This window comes from Gorilla gorilla, chromosome 17, assembly GCF_029281585.2.
Source record: "Gorilla gorilla gorilla isolate KB3781 chromosome 17, NHGRI_mGorGor1-v2.1_pri, whole genome shotgun sequence".
In the NCBI taxonomy this organism is placed as follows: domain Eukaryota; kingdom Metazoa; phylum Chordata; class Mammalia; order Primates; family Hominidae; genus Gorilla; species Gorilla gorilla.
Window position 1 is genome coordinate 75,237,841 of NC_073241.2, and position 26,868 is coordinate 75,264,708.

At 41.2% G+C, this 26,868-nt stretch overlaps 1 protein-coding gene and 1 pseudogene across 2 annotated transcripts in view; one reads left to right on the forward strand and one right to left on the reverse strand.

Moving 5' to 3' along the window:
• PSTPIP2 (proline-serine-threonine phosphatase interacting protein 2) overlaps nucleotides 1-26,868 on the reverse strand; it is a 93,308-nt gene that overhangs the window by 20,602 nt on the left and 45,838 nt on the right. For both annotated transcript variants that reach the window (XM_019013830.4, XM_055368148.2), the window contains exons 3-6: nucleotides 20,424-20,501; nucleotides 11,733-11,767; nucleotides 7,018-7,124; nucleotides 1,338-1,400 (exon numbers count right to left, since the gene is read on the reverse strand). In XM_019013830.4, coding sequence (XP_018869375.1) covers nucleotides 1,338-1,400; nucleotides 7,018-7,124; nucleotides 11,733-11,767; nucleotides 20,424-20,501 — 283 coding nt within the window. The remainder of the gene's footprint in view (nucleotides 1-1,337; nucleotides 1,401-7,017; nucleotides 7,125-11,732; nucleotides 11,768-20,423; nucleotides 20,502-26,868) is intronic.
• Nucleotides 24,045-26,227, forward strand: LOC101129162 (U3 small nucleolar RNA-associated protein 18 homolog; annotated as a pseudogene).

Genomic DNA, 26,868 nt, shown 5'->3' on the forward strand with positions numbered 1-26,868 from the left:
TAAAAGGTCTGGGAAAAATCATCTATCAACTAACACTATTTCTGTATTACACTGACATCATTCCCTATTTATCAATTGTTTTTGAGGGATTTCTGCATCAAAGAGAAAAAGAATGCAGCAGAACAGATTGCATATGCTATCAACACTGGTGACACTTCCCTATTACATCCTACTCGTAGAATATCATGATGATACTTCGGTGTCAAGATGGAGTCATACATGTTCTAATAACAGAGTTTGTTGTATCCAGAGTCAACAGATTCATAAAAGCTAGAGAGAGATTTCTAGCAACTTGTCCAATCTCTGTCTTGCCAAGCATTTTTTTAAATAAATTACTTAAAGGAAAAGTTTTTATAATTTTCAGATATCTTAAAACAGAAAGGGATCACTCAATAAAATAGGTAAGCAATCAAGATTCAAAATAGTAACAGGGTAAAATTGCAAATTCAACAAGATAAAGGGTATTGTACACTATATATGTTTTTGTATCTTTGCCTAAAATATTTGAACTGACTTGCTATATTTTCTCAGGTTACCAGAAAGATAACCCTGTTGCATTTCCACTATCTAGTGTCACTTTCAATCTTTCCAAGGCCTTAAAAAAAGAAAAACCTTATACACTGTTGGTGGGAGTATAAATTGGTTCAACCATTGTGGAAAGCAGTATGGAGATTCCTCAAAGAACTAAAAGCGGAACTACCATTTGACCCAGCAATCCCATTACTGGGTGTACACCCAGAGGAATATAAAGCATTCTACCCTAAAGACACATGCATGTGAATGTTCACTGCAGCACTGTTCATAATAGCAAAGACACGGAATCAACCTAAATGCCAATCAATGACAGACTGGATAAAGAATATGTGGTACATATACACCATGGAATACTATGCAACCATAAAAAAGAATGAAATCATGTCTTTTGAGGAAACATGGATAGAACTGGAGGCTATCGTCCTTAGCAAACTAATGCAGGAACAGAAAACCAAATACCACATGTTCTCACTTATAAGTGGGAGCTAAATGATAAGAACTTATGAATATAAAGAAGGAAATAACAGACACTCGGGTCTAATTGAGAGGGAGGGTGAGAGGAGGGAGAGGAGCAGAAAAGATAACTATTGGGTACTGAACTTAATCTCTGGGTAATGTAATAATATGTACAACAACAACAAAAAAGAAAACCCAAAGCATTTAAGGTTGTTTTCCCTAAAACACTGCACTAATAAATAATAACATTTTTGAAATGTTATTTGAGTAGGAATATGTTCATACACAGCACAGGATTTCAGAAAATGTCACCATTATCCCAAAAAAGACAATAAAATGTGACTCACATCCATGGTTTTCTTGAATTGTAAGCTCTTTTGTTTATGGATAGCATCCATTATGAGCTCTGTCTGTAAAGAGATCATAAACACTCTTAATAAAACCACAAGTCATTATTAATAAAAACAGAAATCATTATCAATACCAGCTTATCTTGAGGGTTAAGTGTTCAAAATGATTACCCACATTTCACAATCTTCAGAGAAAAGAGACCAAACAATTTGCCCAAGCTCTTATTCCTAGCTAATAACGGGGCCCATCTTTGAACTTGTGCAGGCAAACACCAAAGCCTGAACTCTCAGACACTGTGGAGACTCACTGATCACCTTAGAGCAGTCTCTTCAGTAAAATCTGGAATCAAGGAACTTTGGTTTCAAAAAGGAATTTTAAAACTTTTGTTAAAGTGCCATTTATATTTTAAAAGAGGTCTTTATTCTATAAGTATACATCAGCACAGTTAAATTCGGTACTTGTAAGCATTCATTTCTGCAGCCCATCAGTGACACATCCATGACCATCAGGGTGCCTGGGAAGTATGAAGGAAAAAAGAATTTGTAAGACAACTAAAAGAAGCTGTTCTGTTACTCTTTTATTCTATTTTTTTATTTTTTAAGACAGAGTCTCACTCTGTCACCCAGGCTGGAGTGCAGTGGCATGATCTCAGCTGACTACAACCTCTGCCTCCTGGGTTCAAGCAATTCTCGTGCCTCAGCCTCCAGAGTAGCTGGGATTACAAGCCTGCACCACCACACCTGGCTAATTTTTGCACTTTTAGTAGAGATGGGGTTTCACCTTGTTGGCCAGGCTGGTCTCGAACTCCTGACCTCAGGTGATCCACCCGGCTCGGCCTCCCAAAGTGCTGGGATTACAGGTATGAGCCATCATGCCCAGCCCTGCTACTTTTTTTTTTTTTTTTTTTTTGAGACAGAGTTTTGCTCTTAATGCCCAGGCTAGAGTGCAGTGGTGCAATCTCAGCTCACTGCAACCTCCACCTTCTGGTTTCAAGCGAGTCTCCTGCCTCAGCCTCCCAAGTCACTGGGATTGCAGGCACCCGCCACCATGCCCAGCTAATTTTTTTGTATTTTGAGTAGAGACAGGGTTTCACCATGTTGGTCAGGCTGGTCTCGAACTGCTGACCTCATGATCCACCCACCTCGGCCTCCCAAAGTGCTGGGATTACAGTCATGAGCCACCGCGCCCGGCCTCCCTGCTACTTTTTATACCCCATCCAAGTGAGGTAAATGCCTCGCTTGGGAGTAAATTCTTTATTGTGGCTGTGCTGTTAATACTTGTTAGCAAAAATAATGGTGTTAATAATAAAGATGTACCTCCCAGACATAATTATAGTAGCTTCCATTTATCAAGCACTTACACGCTAAGCAGTTTTCATGCATCACAACTATGTGAGTACTATCACTCCCATTTTCCTGATGGTACTGAAGTTGATTAACATACCAAAGTAACACAGTCAGCAAGTAATAGAATTGAAATTTGAACCCAGTAGCCCTGACTCCAGTGCCATTATGTTTCTCATTATTACCCAAATTGTCATTATCCTTATGATAGCTCTATAAAACCAAACTGTAAACAACGAAAAGATGTGAAAATTCAAAATGAGCAATGACACTAACGTTGTGCAAAAATGATATAACATTGAAAATAAAATTCAAATGTAGTTCCTTCCAGACACAGAAAACTTAAGTTTTTGTCTGCTACCATAACACATAAACATTGTTAGAAGAATTTTGAAGATATCTGGATGGAATATTGGGAATGGTCTCACTTCAAATATGAGCTTTGTAGAGTACATGAAATTCCCTTGGAGGAGCTTCAAAGGAGCCCTCAGAAAACCCAGCAGTCATCTTCCAGCCCATGTGAAAGTCAGGTGCCAGGTGCTGGCCATTCTCCTGCTAATGGCGAAGGCAGCGGAGACATAGAGAATAGACAAGGTTCCAAGAGGAGCCCAGCATGGAAAGACACACGGCAGATCCCTGCCACTGCAGTCAGGAACCTGCGGTTCACATGCATGACTGTGTCCCTCTGCCAGGAGGAGAAGCTGGGTTTATTTATTTAATAATGGTTCCCAATTTTCCCAGGCTACACAGAGCAGATCAGTTAGCAACGTTGGTCTATTCCAAGGTCTTTTCTAGTCTGAATATACATATGGCCACTCTTATAGTTGGGAGCTGCTACTATATTATATTTTGTGGCCCCAGCTAGGCCACCTTACCTGTAAGATCTACATAACACTTGCTTCAAACACCTCTCAGGTGGCTGCAACATTCCACCACCAGCCAACCCTGTTCACCTCCTATCATTCCTGTCTCTGCCTTCAAGGATTCCTGGCCTTTGAAACTTGGTAGGAATCTAGAAAGCATCCATCCACCTCCCTAACCTGACAGGCGTGGACCCTGGGGCCCAAGAGGTGAGATGCTTTGCTCAAGGTCACTCGTGAGTTAGTGGCAGAGACATCAGGTCCAGCTCTGTCTGCTACACTACCTGGATTTACGTGTCCATATTCACTTATAGGGTGACATTTGTGGTGACCCCAGTGAGCCAAAGGTGCCCTTTCAGAGCTCCTCAGGGCAGTGTCTCTTCTGAGACTCAGACTTTCTGCTCAGACCAAATCCAATGGAAATGTGATTGGGTTTTATTACTGATAACACAAAGGAATGCAGAAACACAACCATCTCTGCCATAGGGTGGGGAAAAGCAAGAGAGGGAGAAAGGATGAGGAAACTTGCAAGTGACCCCTATAACCCTGAGAGAGACTATTGGAATAGCTGCTTCATGGCCTGTTTTTCTCTCTACTCACACTCAAGCTGTATTCTATTTTTTATTTTTATTTTTTGTTTTTTTGAGACAGAGTCTCACTCTGTTGCCCAGGCTGGAGTGCAGTGGCATGATCTCTGCCCACCCCCCATCCCAGTTTCAAGCAATTCTCCCACCTCAGCTTCCCGAGTAACTGGGATTACAGGCATGAGCGACCACACCTGGCTAATTTTCGTATTTTTAGTAGAGACGGGGTTTTGCCACGTTGGCCAGGCTGGTTTCAAACTCCTGACCTCAGGTGATCCGCCCACCTCGGCAAAGTGCTGGGATTAGAGTCATGAGCCACCTTGCCCAGCCTTAAGCTGTATTCTAAAAACTGGAAGCATCGCCTCTGTAACCACGGAGGTTCCTTTCTTTGGAGACCGCTCTCCACACAGGCAGCACGAAACTCCCATGACCATCCCAATCTTAGCTGAGGTGATAAAACCATGTGGGCGCCAGAGGACAGAGTGTCTGATCATGTGTTGTCATTGTCATGCTACAGACAGTTATGGACTGGGGAAGAAACCTCATGACCCTCAAGTGTCAATACCGCTGAGAATGGCTCCTAAGACCCCTCCCTACCCTGCCAACCCCCTGGGGTGAGTATCTCACTCCTCTATACAGCCTTTCACCCCACTGGTTTTAGCATCAATGTCCTTCTTTCAGGAGGCCTTCCCAAGCCTCCAGATGACATTACGTGTTCCCACTGTGTTCAGATAGCGTCTTCCTCCCCCCCATCATGTAAGGCACATCACGCTTTATCATGATTCCTGGGTCACATCCATCTATCTGGCCCTGCTCTCATGCTTAGGGAGAGAAGGATGACCATGTACGTCTTGGTCACCACCTTCATAAAACATTAGCTGCGAGGGACCATACCATGAACTTCCGGCCAGCCCTTCCAGCACCTCTACCTCTTGTGCCCTCATTTATTAAAAGAAACCAACTGATGGTTTTCCTTAAGTGGAAATGGCTTAATTTCCAAGAAGTGAAAGACCAAAGCGTGTGTCTGACCAGTGAAAAATGAGAAGTTAGCATTGGCACATTTTCTTCCAAAGTTTTATGGTGTAAAAAAAAAAAAAAAAACTAGCTAAATACGGAAGTGGTAAAACCCAGAGTTCATTTTGACACAAGTAATTACAATTTTATTAATAAAATGTGGACTTCTCAAATAAAGCTTTGAAGGTATTATCCCACTGCAGACAGCACACAGAATAAAGGGAACTTACAGGGTGACAGGGGACTGAGCACAGGTGACTTACACTATTGCTTAACACAGTTCAGAGCAGAGTTCAGTTCTAGCTTAAAATAATTTGGTCTGTGTAGCTTATTAGGATGAGGAAGTTTCAGAAACCTTGCAAAATTAACAAAACTCTCCCTGAAAGGGCTAGGGCTACCAAGGAGGGCACTTAAAACATGCAAGGAAATGATTCTCCTCTCCTCTGAGGGGAAGTCATGCGTGCCTAGACTCTGGTTGTCTAAGGCATTTTTGATTCTGAAAAATTGTAATTCCCCTACAGGGGTGAGCAATCCTGGCTATGTCAGCCAAAAGGGTCTGACCATCCAATGGGTTTAATACACATGCTATTTCTGCTCTGAAAAAGGCTTCAGGTCAGAGGCGCTCCTCAAACCTGATACATCAAGTTTGAGAGAGTATGTCAAAGCACCTGACAGGGTGTTCTCATGTTCATTTCTACCCTTCCTTCCTGGTAAAAGGCATAGCACAAGTACAGGTGTAAGATGGAAGAGGCAGTAGTGTGCTAAAAGCAGCTGGTGAAACAGCAATAGGGGTAAGGCAGGCAGGCTCTTAGGATGCTGCCGCCCACCATAGAGGCCAGTGGCCGCCAGGGAAGCTGGACCTAGACTCCAACCCAGAGCCACAGGCAAAGTTGCTGAGACTGAGGTCAAGGTAGAATCAGCCTTAACAGCTGGCTGCTTATCAGATATGCTCATTGCAGACAGCAAGCTCAGGCCCAGGATAAGGAAAGGTTTCCAAAGGGACCCCCGGGAAGGGTGAAAGAGGTCACCAAAAGTCACGCAGAGCTGTGCCGGGAGACCTGGGTAGACATCTTTGGGTGCCAGATAGAGAAGAGCTTGTCTCCCATGTGAGGCCCAGGTTCCAGTCTTGAAAACCAGACACAGAAAAAAATTCTGTAAGGACCCTACATGGCTGCAGGATCAGCCTGAATATCCAGTCTTTCAGGAACAAAATAGAAGAGAACAGAGTTGTGGCTGGTCTAGTCTAACTAACACTTTGATATAAACCTGGACTTCTTTTCTTGATCCCAAATATTTGTCAGTTTTATTAACTCTTGTTCACCCTTGTCTTCTTCCATGTAGTTGGTCAGAGTAAATCTCATGAATGAAAAAGAGCCTATGTATAGCTGCTTTGAAGACAAGAGTACTCGGAGTTCCCAGGGCTTCAGTTTTCCCATTTGTACAGTAGAGTAGTTGGACTACATTATGGTCTTCAGGGGGAGCGGGAGACTCTTCCACTACTTCTCCCTTCCCCTATTGCCTTGTCCAGGATGAGGAGTGTGGTTTCGGGAGCCGTCCAGCTGGGATGTGCTAGAGTCTATTGAAGTCAGAGGGTTCCCCTTTCCATTCATAGTCTGAATAGCGGCAGCAGACCTGAAGAGGAATGCAAGCTGGACCTCTGAATCCTATGTGAACTTTAAAAAAGGACAACTGGCCTGGGGTGTAGAAATGCATATACCCATCTGGATTGAGTCCCCATGTGGGGACTCCAATAAGTAATTTCTCAGGTCATGATTACATGATGGTGGGAGCTGAGCTGAGGAGTATAATGAACAAACAAGCCTGCGGTTTTCTATAGGAGGAAAGGAAACACCTTAACACATATGCAAATCCAACCTTTTTTCGTTGTAGTTTTTGCTTTTCCCTGAATTCTTCCATCTTCCTGGCCTCTTCTCTTAAACTCTGTGCAAGCTGAATGTGACATTGTGCCACATTGTCTACTTCTGCAAAAAAGAATTAAAAAAAAAATCAAGGTCTACATATGTCTGAATTAAAATATGTAAAATCATACAAAATAAATATGTATATACAAAATACGGGAGTAAGTGGTAAAATCAACATCTCTTCATTTGGTCACCAACATGTATTGAACCTCTCCATATGTCCAGCATAGCCCTGGCCACCAAGATCAAAGCTAGAAGATCTTTAGCTTAGCCTCCTACCACTACTGTTACTAACCTAGGGTGCCCAGGACTAGGGAGAAAAGCAGCCAAAGTTCCAATTCATGAAGGTTACATCCTAGGAGACATTACCAAAGCCAGCACAATTTCAAATTTGACTCTTCATTCACTGTAGATGACCTCTAAGGTTCCTTCCATCTCTAATGTCTCATGAGCCTGAATGTTTATAAGAAAGGTCATATGCCAAAATTTTGGCTACCAATAGTTATCTCTGGGTAGAAAGATTATTGCTGATTTTTCCCCTTATTTTTTAAGATCTATACAAGGAGCATGGCCTGCCTTTGTAAAAGAAAACAATAAATACTTGTTCTAAGAAAACAAATCAAAGCACGGCATTAAAGCTAAAAAGACTGACAGATAAAGCTAGAAAGACTGAAAGATGGTCAGACTGATCTAAGAAAAAAATTTAAACTTGTGGGTATCAAAACCTTGAAGAAGGTTAAAAGATACATGACAAACTGGAAACATATTTGCAATTTATATAACAAAGAGCAATTAGCTATATCAAAAGAGCTTCCACAAATCAAAAGAAAAATACATATTCCAGTATTTAAAAACCAGTTAAAGCACATGAAATTCAAAAAAGAGTGGCTAAATGGCCAATAAACATTTGGAAATATACCCAGCCTTAAAACTACTGAAAAAAATGCAAAACTTTAAAATGCAAACCTTTCAGTTGGGCAAAATTTTTAAAGCACAAATATTCTTGATATTGGCAAGCATGGGACAAAACAGCACTGTTGGGAAAAAAAAAACAGCACAACCTTTCTGGAGGAAATTTGGCATTTTTTAGAAACAAAATTTTTTAAATGTAAAAGAATGAGGCAGATCTATATGAATTGAAACGAAAAGCTGTCTATGATATATTGTTAAGTAAAACAAACTATAGAGAGAGATGTATAGTATAACAGGATAAAAACTCATTCACGTCTATATGCATATGTGCATCTACAATTAAAAAAGAGTTGGCCGGGCGCAGTGGTTCACGCCTGTAATCCCAGCACTTTGGGAGGCTGAGGTGGATGTATCACGAGGTCAAGTGATTGAGACCATTCTGGCAACATGGTGAAACCCCGTCTCTACTAAAAAAACAAAAAATTAGCCGGGCATGGTGGTGGGCACCTGTAGTCCCAGCTACTCAGGAAGCTGAGGCAGAAGAATGGCATGAACCCAAGAGGTGGAGGTTGCAGTGAGCCGAGATCGTGCCACTGCATTTCAGCCTGGCAACAGAGCGAGATTCCATCTCAAAAAAAGAGAGAGTTGTAAATGCACAGAGAAAGGTCTGGAAATATATACCAAACTGCTAGCATGATTTTAAAATGATTGTTTTCATTTTAAAAACAATGTAAAAACATATCTGGCCCCATCCCAGAAATTGTGGACCACTGCCATGGTATAATACTACTTATGTATATGAATAAACACATATATACTATACACATATATGTTTAATTGCATTAAACTGTCTGGAGACAATCACTGAGAAGAAAATTCCAGTGCTTACTATCTTCTTTACAGTTAGTTGTCTCATTTGAATTTTTAAGATAAATATATATATTAATTTAATAAGAAAATAAAACTTATTTTTTTAGAAAAAAAGAAAACAAGTAAAGTAAAGCCAAAAAAATTATTTAGGAGACCCAGCCCATGCTAAGGTTTGACTTTGGGCCATGCCATACTTGGCCTCACAGTGCATATAAGGAACATTTCTCTACTTTGAGAAATGTATTCATTGATGAGTTACAGAGGGAAGAAGACACCTTCTATGAAAAAGTTAACATGAATATTTAGCTAACATTTACAAACGTCTAGAACTACTCAACTAGCTACAGAAACACTTTAAGCAAGCATTAAACATACTATGCTGTGTTAAAATCCTTAGCTTGGAAGGGCCAGGTATTCTGAAAAACAGAAAGCTTTAGAGGCAGGTTCTGAGTAACAGGCCTGAAGAATATTAGAACTGGATAGGACCCCTTGAAAACCAAAGTGCCAGTGCCTCACCCTGGATTGCCCAACTTCTGCTTGTCATCACATTAGAATAATAGGAGCTAAATAAAAATCTGTTGGCTGAATTCCAAGTTGCAGTTATAACCAAAGGCCACAAAGTGGCAATGAGAACTGAGAAATTAAGAAAGGATGCTGAGGGCACTATGACTTATGTCTTCCATTTCCCCTCCAGACTCATATCAATAAATAATAATTTCTCATACCAAGGAAAGCAAAGATGACCAACACAGGAAGAAAATGACTCCTTAGCCTCAAAAAGATGAAGGGAAATAGAACTTCACTCCAACAGAGATGAACTCTGACAACTGTGACATTGGTATTTCCAAAGACTTTCTATTTCCTTTCTAAATTAGCCTTTACCATTCTCAAGAAGTCTGATAAAATTAGAATACCCGATTCAAACCAAGAAAATAAATCCAGACAGGAGGGAACTACCTCCCACTGGGTTCTCCTCTTAAGAGGCTGAAGGAGAGGAGTAAAGAAGGGATCTTTTTTTTTTTTTTAAGCAGTCTTACTCTGTCGCCCATGCTGGGGTGCAGAGGCAAGATCTCTGCTCACTACTACCTCTACCTCCCAGGTTCAGGTGATTCTCGTGCCTCAGCCTCTGGAGTAGCTGGGACTACAGGCACATGACAACATGCCTGGCTAACTTTTGTATTTTAGTCGAGATGGAGTTTTACCATGTTGGCTAGACTAGTCTTGAACTCCTGACCTCAGGTAACCTGCCCGCCTTGGCCTCCCAAAGCGTTAGGATTACAGGTGTGAGCCACCGCACCAGGCCAAAAGGGATCATTTCTAGGACATAGCATCCTGACCCTGGGAAGAAAAGAATAAATAAATAAGAATTCTTAAGGAAAAAACAGGATGTGGTTCTAAAAAGACAGATCTCAATGGCTGAGTGCAGCGTCTCATATCTGTAATCTCAGCACTTTGGGAGGCCAAGGCAGGAAGATCACTTGAGCCCAGGAGTTCAAGACCAGTTTGGGCAACATAGTGACATCCCATCTCTATGAGAAGTAAAAAATTAGCCAGACGTAGTGGTGCATGCCTGTGGGCCCAGCTACTCAGAAGGCTGAGCCTGGAGGATCGCTTAACCCTGGGAGTGTGAGGTTGCAGTGAGCTGTGACTGTGCAGCCCTCCAGCTTGGGTGACAGAGTGATGCCCTGACTTTAAAAAAAATAAAAATAAACAGATATGAAACTTCCTTAGGCAATCAGCCTGTAAGATCATGAGTTCAGCTGCAAATATTTTGAATTTAAGGTGCCTTTGAAACACCCAAGAAGAAACACTAGGTAGGCAACAGGATGTAAGGTCTGGTCCTTAGAGAGTTCTGGACTGAAAATATGGATATGTACATTCTTCATGTAAAGGTGATAGCTGGTGTCAGGGACGAGAATGTTTTTCTAGGCAGACTGAGAAGGGCTAGGACCAAGCTCTGAGGACCCGCAATATGGAAAGGGACAGAGAAGTAGCCAGAGAAATAGGAAGAATCCAAGGGAGTCAGAGGGATGCAGGTTTCCAGAAGAAAGAAATGCACCACAGTGCTGAATGCTGTTGAAGAGTCAAGCTAGAAGAGGCCCAAAATTGTCCCCTAAACTTAGTGACCCAAAGGGCTGGTGTCCTTGGAGAGAGCAGTTCCAGGTGAGTGGTGGGACTACAGGCAGATTAGAGTAAGAGGTGAGGGAATCATGACAATATTTCCTTCGATGCTTACTGTAATTAACTTTATTCTGGATACAAATGTTTGGTGATCTGGGAGAAATGGCAAGACACTCACAACAGGGTCCCAAAGTCTGAAGCCCTGCAGGGGTGGCTCTGGGAGAAGGAAACCAGACTGAGCATAAGAACATACCAGGGCTTAGGTTGGTAGACAGCCTGGCTGAGGCAGGTGGGGGTGTGGAGGAGCACTTGGATGACAGTGTCTCCGAGTTAGAACTAAGAAGTATAGACGATTCTCTGAGGCAACCATTCTCCCAGCATGGTCCCTGGACCAGAGGCCTCAGCATCACTTGGGAACACGAGAGACACGCAGACTCCCAGGCCCCACTCCAGACTTCCTGAATCAGAAACTCTGGGGATGGGTCTCAGGAATCTGTGTCAATAACAAGCCCTCCAGGTGATTCTGATGCTCATGCAAGTGTGAGAAGCATGGCTCTGAGTAAGGCAAACACACATCATGATGTGCAGGTGTGCAGGTTCTCCAGCTCATTTCGAGCCTGCAGAGCTTTGTCTCACCGTAGGAGTTGCTCTAATTTTTTTTCACCCACTATGAAACTGCTGTTCAAATTAAAACACACCTTTGACGACAGACACAGGGCTTGTCAAGGGCAGTGAATACATTTTTTTTTTTTTTAAATTACTTACGCTGCTTGAAGACTTCAAGGGCCCGCTTCAGGGTGCTAAAAAAAACAAGCACATATATAATTTCAGTTCTGGAAATTCTCTGCACAATCTTATTATAATGCCTTTGCATGCTTCTCTCTGCCCATATCTTAACTTAGAAACTACAGACCAATTTTTGCCCATGAGCTAGAGAGACAGCAAAAGACCAAGACTTCTTAAGTCCAGTTTCCTCAATCCCAGGCACAAGAAATTCTTCACTGTTCATTTGGGGAGAGCAACATGCCAAAACTCTTTGTGTTTCATTTTCTCCAATGATAGGATAGGAGTTATGATCCTTTTCTCATAAGAATACCAGTGATTCTTTAAAGTATGGCAAGGAGGCTGAGGCAGGAGAATCACTTGAACTCGTGAGGTGGAGGTTGCAGCGAGCCAAGATTGCACCACTGCACTCCAGCCTGGGCAACAGAGCAAGACTCCATCTCAAAATAAATAAATAAAGTATGGCAATTCAAAATATGAATACAAGGCAACAAAGGAAGGGTTCAAACCTAGTCCTGACTGCCTCCTTTTTCACTCATTTACATTCATTTAGTCAATAATCGTATATTTATTGACCATAAACCATGGGCCAGGCATTGTGTCAGATGCTGGTTAATCAGTCGTACAAGACAGACCTCATCCCAGACCTCAGAGTCTAATGGAGGAGACAGACATTAAACAAATTGTATCCATTTTTCTATTGCTGCATGACAAACTTAGCAGCATAAAACAACACACATTTATTATCTCACAGTTCTGTGGATTGCCAGTCTGAATATGGTTTAGCTGGATCCTGTGCTTGGAGCATCACAGGCTGCAATCAAGGTATTGCCCATGCTGCATTCTCATCTGGTGGCTTGACAGAGGAAGAATCTGCTTACTCAAGGTTAGTATTACACTTACCCTCAGCAATAAAATACCTAAGAATGCTTTAACTCTGATTATCCTTCCTAACAAGTTATAAGCTTTTAATGTCCAATATTTTGGCTCCATTTTGTTTTTTAAATCACCCAAGTTGACATTAATACCATTTATTTACAAACTGTTTAGATTTATCCATATGTGCCATATTCTTTGCTCACTATTCCTTCTTGCACTTCAGACCTTTTGTCCTGGATTATTTTCCTTCTTTCTGAAGTATATTTTTTAGAAGTTCCTTCATTGAACATCTGCTCATAGTTAACTCTAATTTTTTGTTGGATAACATCTTTATTTTTCCTTCTTTCTTGAAAAATAATTTCTCCAAGAAAAATAATTTTTCCAGGTTGATAATTATTTCCTCTCAGTATTTTAAAGACATAATTCTGCAGCCTCTGGCTTCATCATTGCTATTGAAAAAATCAGCTGTTGCTCTAATAAATGTTCCTTAGTGGGTAATCACTCTTTCTGGATGCCTTTAGGACTTTTTCATTAACTTGGATCTTACTCAGTTTGACTATTCTTGTGTACTTGTGAATTTCCTTTTAATTTATCATTGTTGGGATTAATTTTGCTTCCTGAATCAGAAGGTTTATGGTTCCCATCAATTCTAGAAAATTGTCGAGCTCTGTTGCTTTAAAAATTTATTCTCATTGTTTCTATTCTCTCTTCTGGAACTCAGCATTGACCTTCTCATCCTATTCTCCATGTCTCTTAATTTTTCTTTACTTTTAACCTCTGATTTTTTTTTCTGTGATGAATTCCAGATAATTTGTTTTCTTTTTTGAAATGTATTTATTTACTTGACAAATAAAAATTGCATATATTTATCATGTACAAAATGATGTTTTGAAATATGTACTTTGTGGAATGGTTCAATAGAGCAAAGTTACATACGTATTACCTCATGTACTTACACTTTTTGTGATGAGAACACTTAAAATCTACTCTCTTAGTGGTTTTCAAGAATATAATACATTATTATTACAGTCATTGTGTTGTACAATAGATCTCCTGAACTTATTCCTCCTAACCGAAATTTTGTATCCTTTGATCAACATTTCCCCAAACCTTGTCCCCAGCCTCTCCTGATTTTTTCATTTCTAATTTTTGAATTCCCTCTTCAATTATAGTTAACATGTTACTTAATGCATCTCATCTACTGAATTTTTATTTTAAGTATTTTCTATTTTATTTATATAAGTTCTATCTGATTCCCTTTCAAAATTTCTTGGATACCTCTGAAAGTCACCCTACTCATGCTCTTAATTCACTCTTTTATTTTCTTTAAACATACTATACATACTTGTTTTTTAGATCTGTTAGTTCTAGTATCTACAGTCTTTGCATGTCTAATTCTGCTATTTATTGCTTCTGTTGACACCCAGGACCACTCTAAACTAAATTTTTAGCTTAGGATTCTTCAGACCACTCTGATGAAATTTGGTACTTTGGAGTTCCAAATCTGCAAGAGAACTGGCTTATAATTACAGATTCTCAGGAGATGCAACCACTCCCATCATTCATAATCAAGGCTTAGAGAGGTATCTTTCGTTGATATCTTTTTTTTTTTTCCCCCTGCAAGAGAGTCTCACTCTGTCACCTACGCACCCAACTTCTGCCTCCTGGGTTCAAGCAATTCTCCTGCCTCAGCCTCCCGAGTAGCTGGGATTACAGGTGCCCACCACCACGCCCAGCTAATTTTTGTATTTTTAGTAGAGACAGGATATTTCCATGTTGCCCAGGCTGGTCTCGAACTCCTGACCTCAAGTGAGCTGCCCGCCTCGGCCTCCCAAAGTGCTGGGATTTCAGGCATGACTTGATATCTTTTATTGAGATTTTTTTTCTCTGGTTTAGCCTTTCATTAAGACATTATTTATCTTTGGGTTTATAGGCTTTCTCTGGGATTTAAGAGATGAAGAAAAGCTTGAATCCAGAGAGCTAAGTGACCACTGAAAGACACCTTTGATTCATCTTTGGCCTGGAAGGATTTTCCTTACTTTCTTGACAGCATAGCCATATATTTATTTTAAATTATTAAAATATATTTTAAACCAGCATTTTAAGTGTTTTACAATGGGAGGGCTTTCCCAATATCTAGTCTACCATGTTGTAGATATGGAAGACCGTGACTCATATTTCATACCTTCTCTCAATCTCCCCCATCCTCTCCCTTATAATCAACTCCCCTTTGCCCATTATTTTAGTTCTCCCCCAACCTACACTTCCTTAAGTGAACTCCCTCGGAGGTGCCTTGGCCCTGGTAAATTTCTCGCTCACTGCTACTTTCATGGAGGCTGATCTCATGGAACTGTGTGGACTGTGCTCACTCAACCTACCCAAACAGGGTTGGGATTTTGTAAACTCACGGTCCCCTACCACAGCAGCATAAGATCATGCATCATTTTATATATATATGTATATATGGCAAATTCTACTATTTTAGAAATTAAAGGCCCTGTGTTTTCCAAGTGGCCCCTTCTTTCAGCTACCTTACTTTTCCCACTCTATTTATCTCAAAACAAAGGTTCTTATTTCTCTCTGCCTTTTCTCACATGAACATTTGCGCCAGTTATTACAAATACATTAAGCAGGACAGCCTAACTGCACATTCTCCATTCACTTTACCCATCTTATGATACAATTTTTCAAGGAGTACAATGCATTATAACAGTGTCCATATTGAGGCCGGGTGCAGTGGCTTACCCCTGTAATCCCAGCACGTTGCGAGGCCAAGGCGGGAGGATCATTTGAGGTCACGAGTTCAAGACCAGCCAGGCCAACATGGTGTAACCCCTTCTCCACTAAAAATACAAAAATTACCCAGGTGTGGTGGCACATGCCGGTAATCCCAGCTACTTGGGAAGCTGAAGCACAAGAATCATTTGAACCCCAGAAGCAGAGGTTGCAGTGAGCCAAGATTGCACCACTGCACTCCAGCCTGGGCAACAGAGTGAGACTCCATCTCAAAAACAAAAATCAAAATAAAAAGTGTCCATATCCAAACAAATGCACCAATGGTCAACTGAAATTAATAAATCCAGTCTTCAGTGATGCTTATTTGTCTTCAAAGAATAGGAAAAAAAGACAGGTATGATAGGAGATACAACTGGAATTCTCTCCCTATAGTGAGTCATAGATTGAAAGGCCAGCCTTACAGCTAAATTGTCTGTCCCAAGTTTAAAATTTTTCTCCCACCACAGTGACTGATTGAAGGGCCCCTAAAAGAGCAGCCCCATCTTCATTTCCTTTGTCATCAGCTTTGTTGTCTCCCATCATCACTTCATTGCCATTCCTCGTGTTCAGGACAAAATGACATTCCAGGAATGGAATCTGAACCATGGGAATGGTGGCGTAACAATATTCACCCTCTCTTCTCCAAAGTGTTCTCCCTCACTGTGGAAAAGGAAACTATTCTACAGCTCTTTTAAAAAGCACGTTGGCCTTAAGCCCTAACAGGTTCCATTATAGACTTGAGTCTCTCAGGGTAACCAATGAGGTGGAAAATCCTAGCTAGTCCCTGGATAAGCAAAATCATCTGGCTGGGCGCGGTGGCTCACGCCTGTAATCCCAGCACTTTGGGAGGCTGAGGCAGGTGGATCACGAGGTCAGGAGTTCAAGACCAGCCTGGCCAACATGGTGAAACCCTGTCTCTACTAAATATACAAAAATTAGCCAGGTGGGGTCGCGAGTGCCTATAATCTCAGCTACTCAGGAGGCTGAGGCAGAGAACTGCTTGAACCCCGGAGGCAGAGGTTACAGTGAGCTGAGATCACGCCACTGCACTCCAGCCTGGGTGACAGAGTGAGACTCTATCTCAAACCAAAAATCATCCACTGTCTTCTAGAACATCTTCCTAAAGATCATGTCATGGGGCAACAAAAACAAGTCACCTAAACAGCGTTTCACTTCAGCCTTGGAAACAATCCCAGTTCTCCTATCTTATGACTACTTCCTCTCTGAGGTATACTCTTAGAAGGAAAACTGACTGGCTTTTATCAAGCAACAGAAAAGAACTGTGTTACAGTCTGTCTGAATTTACCAAGTAACAAGGCAAACATCAAATATGTAAGGATATAAGAAATAATCATTTCGGGTCAGATTCATTCTGCTAAATATCTTTTGCAGGAAGTAGTAGAGAGACTACGGCCATTTTCCATCACATCACCTCAAAAGTTTTTGGGTATATTGCCAATGGCTTATGCTTTCTTTATAAATGAAAAAGTTTTTCTGGTCAACTGACCCACTTATCTTCCATAAAATGTTCTAAACCATTCTTTAATTACAGTGAAACTTGTCTAAGTTGATGTAGTTTGGACCCTTGGACATGCAAATGTTTTACATATTCAAAAGATAAAACTAAGTCAAACAGGAAAAAGAAAACAATCCCTATAATTGCTTTCTGAACTGAAACAAATAAACTTAACTATAAGTAAAATTGGTTACATAATCACACAGAGCAAATAAATGTTTAAGTGACCTATTATGGTCTAAGATCAAAAGGAACTGCAAAGAAATGTTAAGCTCTATTTAGAAGTTTTATTGTTAGTAGCAATATTGATATTATTTTAAAACAATTTATATATATATAACCAAATAAAGCAAATAATTATACTAATATTGTCAGGTCTTCAATATAAGAGGAAAGAAATATAAACATAAAATTTTAAACATTATATAGAGCCCTATAAATTTAAATTAGAATTGTAAATATTAGTATGAACTCACACTTTTAAAATCCATTCCCTGCCAGGGCCTACATACGATGATGCCTCTGTGACAATGATCAACATTAAAACTGAGAATTTGGGCCAGAGACGGTGGCTCATGCCTGTAATCCCAGCACTTTGGGAGGCCAAGGCGGATGGATCACTTGAGGTCAGGAGTTCAAGACCAGCCTGACCAACGTGGTAAAACCCTGTCTCTACTAAAAATACAAAAAATTAGCCGGGCCACTGCACTCCAGCCTGGGCAACAAAGCGAGACTCTGTCTCAAAAAAAAAAAAAAAAAAGAACTGAAAATTTGGTTTCTAAACACAATTAATCACGAAAAGGAATGGAACCAAGTATTCTTGGAGAAATAGCTGATTCCAGATTTAAATTTAAAGCATTTACATTGTTAATAATTGTAAAATCTTGGTGACAAATATGAGTAACTGTAAAATCTAGGTGATGGGTATATAGCTATTTATTATGTTCGTTTTTTTACTTTTCTGTGATTTTTAAATTTTCATTTAAAACATCAAAAATATATAATTAGCCAATGAAAAATAAATCTTCTTTGTACTAATTTCCTATGTCTGAGGGTAACAAGATTTTTAGGTTTATATAACTATTAATATTTTCAATATCTCCCAATGTTTTCCTCCTCAGTAGTTCAATACCTTTCTTTGTAGTCTAGGATGAGTGTGTGTGTGTGTGTGTGTGTGTGTGTGTGTGTGTGTGTGTGTTGCATGTGTGCTTGTTTAAGAAGCAAGAGAAGACAAGAGGAAGGCCAATGTCCTATATGTACCTATTAGGGCCTCTGAAGGGACACAGACCTCTGCGCATCTCTGAAGCTGTTGATAGCACAACCAGAGCAGGATACAGGAAAGTATGTTATGTGGTTAGGTCTGGAAAGAGAAAGCCTGACCTCCTTCTCTAAACCCTCCCTCAACATGTTGGGGAAGGAATCTAGAAATTTCCAAATGAGTAGGACTGGCTACATAATTTGTGACTCCTACTGCAAAATGAAAACATGAGACCCCTTGTTTATAAATTATTAAAAATTTCAGAATGGTGATAGCAGGGCATTAAGCCAATTATGAAACCCTTCTAAGTGTGAGTTGCCATAGGACACCGGGGAAACCAGCCTTGTGTAAGATGGAGTGTATTGCTAAAGTGGCACCATGACCTGGTCATTTCTGTAACCTCAATGTATTAAATGAATGACTGAAAAATTAAAAATGATGGTACAGAAATCTCACATGGGTTCTGACAATTATAAAATGATGCAAGGAAGACATAGAATTGACCTAAATGCCCATCAATGATAGACTGAATAAAGAAAATGTGGTACATATACACCATGGAACACTACGAAGCCATAAAAAAGAATGAGATCATGTCCTTTGCAGGGACATGGGTGGAGCTGGGGGCCATTATCCTTAGCAAACTAAAACAGAACAGAAAACCAAATACTACATGTTCTCACTTATAAGTGGGGGCTAAATGATGAGAACACATGGACACGTGGAGGGGAACAACACACACTGGTGCCTATCAGAGGGTGGAGGATGGGAAGAGGAAGAGGATCAGGAAAAATAACTAATGGGTACCAGGCTTAATACCTGGGCGATGAAATAATATGTACAACAAATCCCCATAACATGTTTACCTATATAACAAACCTGCACATATACCCCTAAACTTAAAATAAAAGTTGTTTCGCCGGGCATGGTGGATTACACCTGTAATCCCAGTACTTTGGGAGGCCGAGACAGGTGGATCACCTGAGGTGGGGAGTTCAAGACCAGCCTGACCAACATGGAGAAACCTCTTCTCTACTAAAATACAAAATTAGCCAGGCATGGAGGCGCATGCCTGTAATCCCAGCTACTTGGTAAGCTGAGGCAGGATAATTGCTGGAACCCGGGAGGCAGAATTTGTGGTCAGCCAAGATCACGCCATTGCACTCCAGCCTGGGCAACAAGAACAAAACTCCATCTCAAAAAAAAAAGTTTTTTTAAAATGGTGCAAAATCTCCTATAGTTATCACAAACGAAAAAATATATGTATAATTTTCTATTTTATATACTATTTTAGATATATAATTTTATAGGTGTTTTACTTAGGATAGATATTATAAAATAATATCAGCACAGACCTCTGGGCATCTCTGCTATCAACACTTGCAGAGACGCCCAGAAGTCCATGTCCCCTCAGAGGTCCTGGGGACAAATAGGACATTGCCCTTCCTCTTGTCTTCTCTTGCTTTTAAAAAACACACACATACAATACACACACACACATATACACACACAGGAAGCTCTACTATTAAATTTGTAGTATAAATATATATAATATAGCCCTACCTACGAAAAGGTGTACATATAAAAAAACTTCAAGAAAAACTTAGAAGGTATTAATAACAGGTTGTGGCTTCATAGTCCACTTTAGCCATTTTTCTGCTTGTCTTGATTTTTCACAATTGAAAATAAGAAAAAAAATTATAATTTTTTTCAGGCCAAGTACAATGACACGCACCTGTATTCCCAGCGACCTGGACAGCTGAGATGCAAGGATATTTTTTTTTAATTTTTTGAGACAGAGTCTTGCTCTGACACCCAGGTTAGAATGCTGTGGCACAATCTCTGCTCACTGCAACCTCTACCTTCTGGGCTCAAACCATCCTCCCACCTCAGTCTCCCAAGTAGTTAGGACTACAGGCATGGGCCACCATGCCTGGCTAATTTTTCTATTTTTAGTAGGGATGGGGTTTTGCCAAGTTGCCTAGGCTGGTCTTGAACTCCTGGGCCCAAGCAATCCACCTGCCCCGGCCTCCCAAAGTGCTGGGGTTACAGGCATGAGCCACTGCGCCTGACTGAGGATCTTGAGTTTGAGCCCAGCCTGGACAAAATAGTGAGATCACATCTCCAAAAAAATTTTTTTTTCAGCCAGCATACTGCAACCTCCCGGTAAATCTGTCTGCTGAAGTGAGGGGGCTCCCAGGCATTATTAACCAACCTGGAAACCAGAAAAAAACTTGATACATACTTGATTTCAGACTGTCCACACGGCTTCTTCCTAGAGAGGTTGAGCAGATCTTTGCCATATCTCTCTTCAATTGCTGCCCTAGGGGAACAGAAGAGAGGGTTATGGGTCCTTCTCAGAGCTGACTCTTTGTTAAGACACAATGACCCTCCCCTGGAAAGCAAAACTGCACCTGTGAACATAGAAGCTCAGATACAACACCGTTCTCTAAAATGCAAAACTCCCTCTGTATGATAGGGAACAACTGTAAAAAGATCGATGGCCCTTATCTCTATGGTGGTCTTCTCCAGCTGGAAGTCCCTAACATGGACATTATGTGAACATTACAGTAAAACTGAACATTTGTTTAAGTGGAATAAGAAATGCCCAACCCTCCTCCATCTTTTCTAAGAGTGCCCTTTACCATGCTATAGAGCCCTTCATTCACAAGCAATTCAAATACGCAACTAAACTGTACCAAAGGAAGGGGGATTTCAGGAAAGAAACTCTGCAGTCAGCATGCCCTATAAAAACACTGATTGTTACTCAGCATTGCAGGGTCAGTCTCAGCACCAAACATCCTCCTTCCCCTTCCCCTCTCCCCACTGCTTTTTGTCACCATCTCCACTTCTGTCTCAGCCCAGCCTTATATAAACCATACGATTAGGACAGAGTGATTTAGGCTCATCTACCCTACTTTTTTCTTCAGATTTAAAAAAATTATATAAGTAATAAATGAATATATCCTCACGGTAAAAGACTGTAACACCACAAAGGTAGACAGTCTAAAACACGCCAGCACCTTCCCACTCTCTTCCAGCTCCACTGCTCTCCCCAGGGGCAGCCACTGCCAAGGTTAGTAGTTAGCTTTCCAGTCCCTTTTCTCTGCATTTACATGCCCATATCTCACATATACACATATGTGTAACTTTCATGTTTATGTAATTGAGATCATTCTATTATTTGCTGTTCTGTTTTTCACCTAGTAACACATCATATAGAATGTTCCTTATCAGCACATAGGGATCCACCACATTCACAATATGGAGTTCTCTGTAGTACAAAGTCTCCTGAGTTATTTCCAGTTTTCACTACCACTAAAAAAAAAAGAAAAGAAAGAAAAGAAAAAAGAAAAAAACCTAAATGAACATCTGAACATCTGTGCACATATATCCACGGGCATCTCTGAGAGTGTCTCACTCTGCCACCCAGGCTGGAGTGCAGTGGCACAATCTCGGCTCACTGCGACCTCCGCCTCCCGGGTTCAAGCGATTCTCCTGCCTCAGCCTCCCATGCAGCTGGGACTACAGGTGTGCGCCACCATGCCGAGCTAATTTTTGTATTTTTAGGGGAGACAAGGTTTCACCATGTTGGCCAGGCTGGTCTCGAACTCCTCACCTCAGGTGATCCACCTGCCTCACCCTTTCAAAGTGCTGGGATTACAGGCATGAGCCACCACACCCAGCTTGAGAGTGTTTTTCTGAGAGTTCTGAGAAAGTGGATTTACTAGGTCAGGGGAAAGAATGCATTTTAAATTTTTGAAAAATAGTGCCAAAGTGTCCTCCAAAAAAGTCTTCTCGATTTATACTTCCACAAAAAGTGTACAGGAGCTCCCATTTCCAGGAATGCTGACCCACAGTGGATATAAATAATCTTTTTAAATTGCTACCAGTGTGAGAGGGAGGTTGAAAAAAGGAAGAACTTCTTTTTGAATTTGCATTTCCCTGATTTCTAGTGTGGTTGTGCATCATTTTATACGCTTATTGTTTATTTGCATTTCTTCTTCTGTAAGTTATCATCCAACTTTTTAACTGAGCATTTTGCCTTATTCCTATTAATTTGGTAGAAATTCTTTATAGACTATGTATATACAACTTATTCTTACATATGTTACAAAGTTTCTCCCATCATGTCATTTGTCTTTTCTAAATAATGATTTTACCCAATTTATTAAAATGATACATGCTCATTACTCAAAAATAAACATGAAGAAAAGTACAGGCTGGGCATGGGTGCAGTGGCTGATGCCTGTAATCCCAGAACTTTGGGAGGCCAAGACGGGAGTATTGCTTGAGGCCACGATTTCAAGAGCAGCCCCGGCAACACAGCAAGACCGCGCCTCTACAAAATTAAATAAATAAATAAATGAAATAAACAGGTGTGGTGGTGCATACCTGCAGTCCCAGCTACTGGGGGAGGATGGGGCAGGAGGATCACTTAAGCCTGCGAGTTCAAGGCTGCAGCGCACTATGATAGGAAGGAAAAGTACAAAGAAGAAGACAAACAACCCAAAATTCCACCAACTAAAACTAATTAGTATTAATATTTGATGATGATTGTAACAGGGATTTCTTTCTGCAGGTATACAAATAGGAAGGATGAACAGATGCATGCAACAAATAATTTTTAAAGAATAAGACCATATGGCCGGGTGCAATGGCTCACACCTGTAATCCCAGTACTTTGGGAGGCCAAGGCAGTGGATCACCTGAGGTCAGGAGTTCGAGACCAGCCTGGCCAACATGGTGAAACCCTGCCTCTACTAAAAATACAAAAAATTAGCCAGGCATGGTGGTGCATGCCTGTAATCCCAGCTACTTGGGAGGCTGAGGCAGGAGAATCGCTTGAACCGGGGAGGCAGAGGTTACAGTGAGCTGAGATCGCACTATTGCACTCCAGCCTGGGCGACAAGAGCGAAACTCCATCTCAAAAATAAATAAATAAATAAATAAATAAATAAATAAATAAATAAATAAATAAATATTTAAAAAAGATTTTTTTAAAGAATAAGACCATATGCCACACGCCTTTTAAAAATAGCTTGGACTGGTGTTGTGGCTTACACCTATAATCCCAGCACTTTGGGAGGCCAAGGTGGGCGGATCGATTGAGCCCAAGGGTTTGAGACCAGCCTAGGCAGCATGGGAAACCCTGTCTCTACAAAAAAATACAAAAATTAGCTGGGTGTGGTGGCACACATCTGTAGTCCCTGCTACTCAGGAGGCGGAGGTAGGAGGATCACTTGAGCCTGGGAGTTTGAGGCTGCAGTGAACCGTGACTGCGCCACTGCACTCCAGCATGGATGACAAAGTAAGACCCTGTATAAAATAAAATAAAATAAGTAAATAAAAATTGAAATTTTAATCTGATTTTAATTTCACAGAAGAAAAAAAACTGAAGTGAAGCTGAAAGAATTACTAAAATTGAAATAATAGTCTCTTTACCATAGGAAAAATTAGATCCTCAAAGATCTTTCTGAGGTTAAAAAAAAAGTTAATGAAAATAAGTAAGAGGGCTGGGCACGGTGGCTCACGTCTGTAATCACAGCACTTTGGGAGGCCAAGGCAGGCGGATCAGTTGAAGACAGGAGTTTGAGACCAGTCTGGCCAACATGGTGAAACCCCATCTCTACTAAAAATATAAAAATTAGCCAGGAGTGGTGGCGCGTGCCTGTAATCCCAGCTACTCAAGAGGCTGAGGCAGAAGAATCGCTTGAACCCGGGAGGCGGAGGTTGCAGTGAGCCAAGATCGCGCCATTGCACTCCAGCCCGGGCGACAGAGTGAGACAGTGTCTCGAAAAGAAAAGAGGCGCGCATGCGCAGCGAGGTTTCACGCGAGCGCCTGCGTTTCTCCTCAAACCTAACGATGCCGCGGGAACTGAGGAGCCGAATGAAACTGCACAGTAGAACCGGAGCGAAGCCGAAGCGTTAGCCCGGAACGAGGGCGGACTGGAAAGCCGGAGCGGGGCTGGGCGGGCCGCCCCAAAAGGCTGCCGCTTCATCCCAGCGAAAACCGCCGGCCAGGCCAAGCGCGGCGAGGGAAGAGGAGAGAAGGCTCCGGCAGCGGAACCGCCTGACGCTGGAGAAGACAAACCGGCCGTGGAGTGGTGCCTGGAGGAGCTGGTGGTCTTCGGCGACGTCGAGGACGACGAGGACACGCTGCTGCGGCGTCTGCGGGGTCCGCGGGTTCAAGGACATGAAGACTTGGGAGACTCAGAAGCGGACTATGAGGCAAAAGGTAATTGTGCACCTCAAAAGAAGCCAGTTTGGGTGGATGAAGAAGATGAAGATGAGGAAATGGTTGACATGATGAACAATCGGTTTCGGAAAGATAATGATGAAAAATGCTAGTGAAAGTAAACTTTAGAAAGACAAACTTAAGAAGCGACTTTAAGAAGAATTCCAGCATGCCGTGGGAGGAGTACCTGCCTGGGCAGAGACTAATAAGCGGAAAACAACTTCAGATGATGAAAGTGAAGAGGATGAAGATGCTTTGTTGCAAAGGACTGGGAATTTCATATCCACATCAACTTCTCTTCCAAGAGGAATCCTGAAGATGAAGAACTGCCAGCACGCTAATGCTGAACGTCCTTCTGCTGCTCAGATCTCATCTGTGCAGTTCCGTCCTTGTGCACAGATGGTGATGGTCGCTGGATTAGATAACCTATATCACTATTTCAGGTTGATGGAAGAACAAATCCTAAAATCCAGAGCACCTGTTTGGAAAGGTTTCCAAACTTTAAGGCTTGTTTTAGTGCTAATGGGGAAGAAGTTTTAGCCGTGAGTACTCACAGCAAGGTTTTTTATGTCTATGACATGCTAGCTGGAAATTAATTCCTGTGCATCAAGTGAGAGGTTTGAAAGAAGATAGTGAGGAGCTTTGAAGATGTCTCCCCAGATGGGTCCTTCTTGCTCATAAATGGCATTGCTGGGTATTTGCATTTGCTATCGATGAAGACCAAAGAACTGATTGGAAGCATGAAAATTAATGGAAGGGTTGCAGCATCCACGTTCTCTTCAGATAGTAAGAAAGTATATGCCTCTTCGGGGATGGAGAAGTTTATGTTTGGGATGTGAACTCAAGGAGGTGCCTTAACAGATTTGTTGATTAAGGCAGTTTATATGGATTAAGCATTGCCACATCTAGGAATGGACAGTTGCTTGTGGTTCTAATTGCGGAGTAGTAAATATAAATAATCAAGATTCTTGTCTCGAAGGAACAAACCCAAAGCCAATGAAAGCTATAATGAACTTGGTTACAGGTGTTAATTCTCTGACATTCAATCCTACTACAGAAATATTGGCAATTGCTTCAGGAAAAATGAAAGAAGCAGTCATTGGTTCATCTTCCTTCCTGTACAGTATTTCAAACTTCCCAGTCATTAAAAAGAAAACTATTTCTCATGTTTACGCCGTGGAATTTTCTCTCAGAGGTGAATACTTTGCCTTGGGGAATGAAAAGGGCAAGGCCGGCTGGGCGCGGTGGCTCACACCTGTAATCTCAGAACTTTGGGAGGCCAAGGCGGGTGGATCACCTGAGGTTGGGAGTTCAAGACCAGCCTGACCAACATGGAGAAACCCCATCTCTAATAAAAATATAAAATTGGCCGGGTGTGGTGGCAGGTGCCTGTAATCCCAGCTACTTAGGAGGCTGAGGCAGGAGAATCACCTGAACCCAGGAGGCAGAGGTTGTGGTGAGCTGAGATTGCACCATTGCACTCCAGCCTCCGTGACAAGAACAAGACTCCGACTCAAAAAAAAAAAAAAAGAAAGAAAAGAAAAAGAAAGAAAGGAAAGGGCAAGGCCCTGATTATAGGTTGCACCATTACTCAGACTTCTAAACAGACTATTTGAAGTCCAGTTGAGTCACAAGAGAAGCCTGTCTTGATATATCGTCTCAGAAACTTTCCCGAATGTGTGATAATATACGGAAAATGACTTATAGAGCCAGCTGTGTTTAAGAACTAGTAATGTCTTAATAAACATGTGGCAGCTTTTGTTTGAAAAAAAAAAGTAAGAGGATAGAGATATTAAAACATTTTAACAATTTGTTTCTGTTTTTGACCATTTTTAGATGTTTGACAGCATGCCGGAAGTGTTAGATAATGAACATTGTTGTACTTCCACCTCCTCAATATTGTTTACATTTTGTTTCATTTGTGTATAACATATTCTGTTCTCCAATCATATTTCCCCCAGTTATTTAGTCTGAACTATTTATTACAATGAATTTGAGGCTCAATAATTGTCCTGTTACCATAATTATTCATCCTGAAGATTTTAATTTGGATTCATTTCTTGCTTGACTAAATTTTATCACTACATAATCTTTTGCCAAAATAGTTCAAGGGTAGGAAGGGGGTTGGTATTCCCTGAGTTCTTTCATATTTGAGACTATTTACCTGTGGACTTTATATTGGACTGACAACCTCACTGGTGTAACGAATGTTCTTAAATATTTCCTCAGAACTTGGCTGAACTTGTTCCACTGGCTTCTGTCATTGTACAGAAGCCTGGGGCCATCCCAAATTTCCCCTGATTATTTCTGTATAGACAACTTGTTTTTTCCTTCCTCGATATTTGAAGAATTCTTTATTTAATTCAATAACTTAGCCAGGATGTGTGTTAACATTGATCCATATGTAATCATAATCAGTATTGATTACTGTGTATCAGAGTTTCCTGGTTCA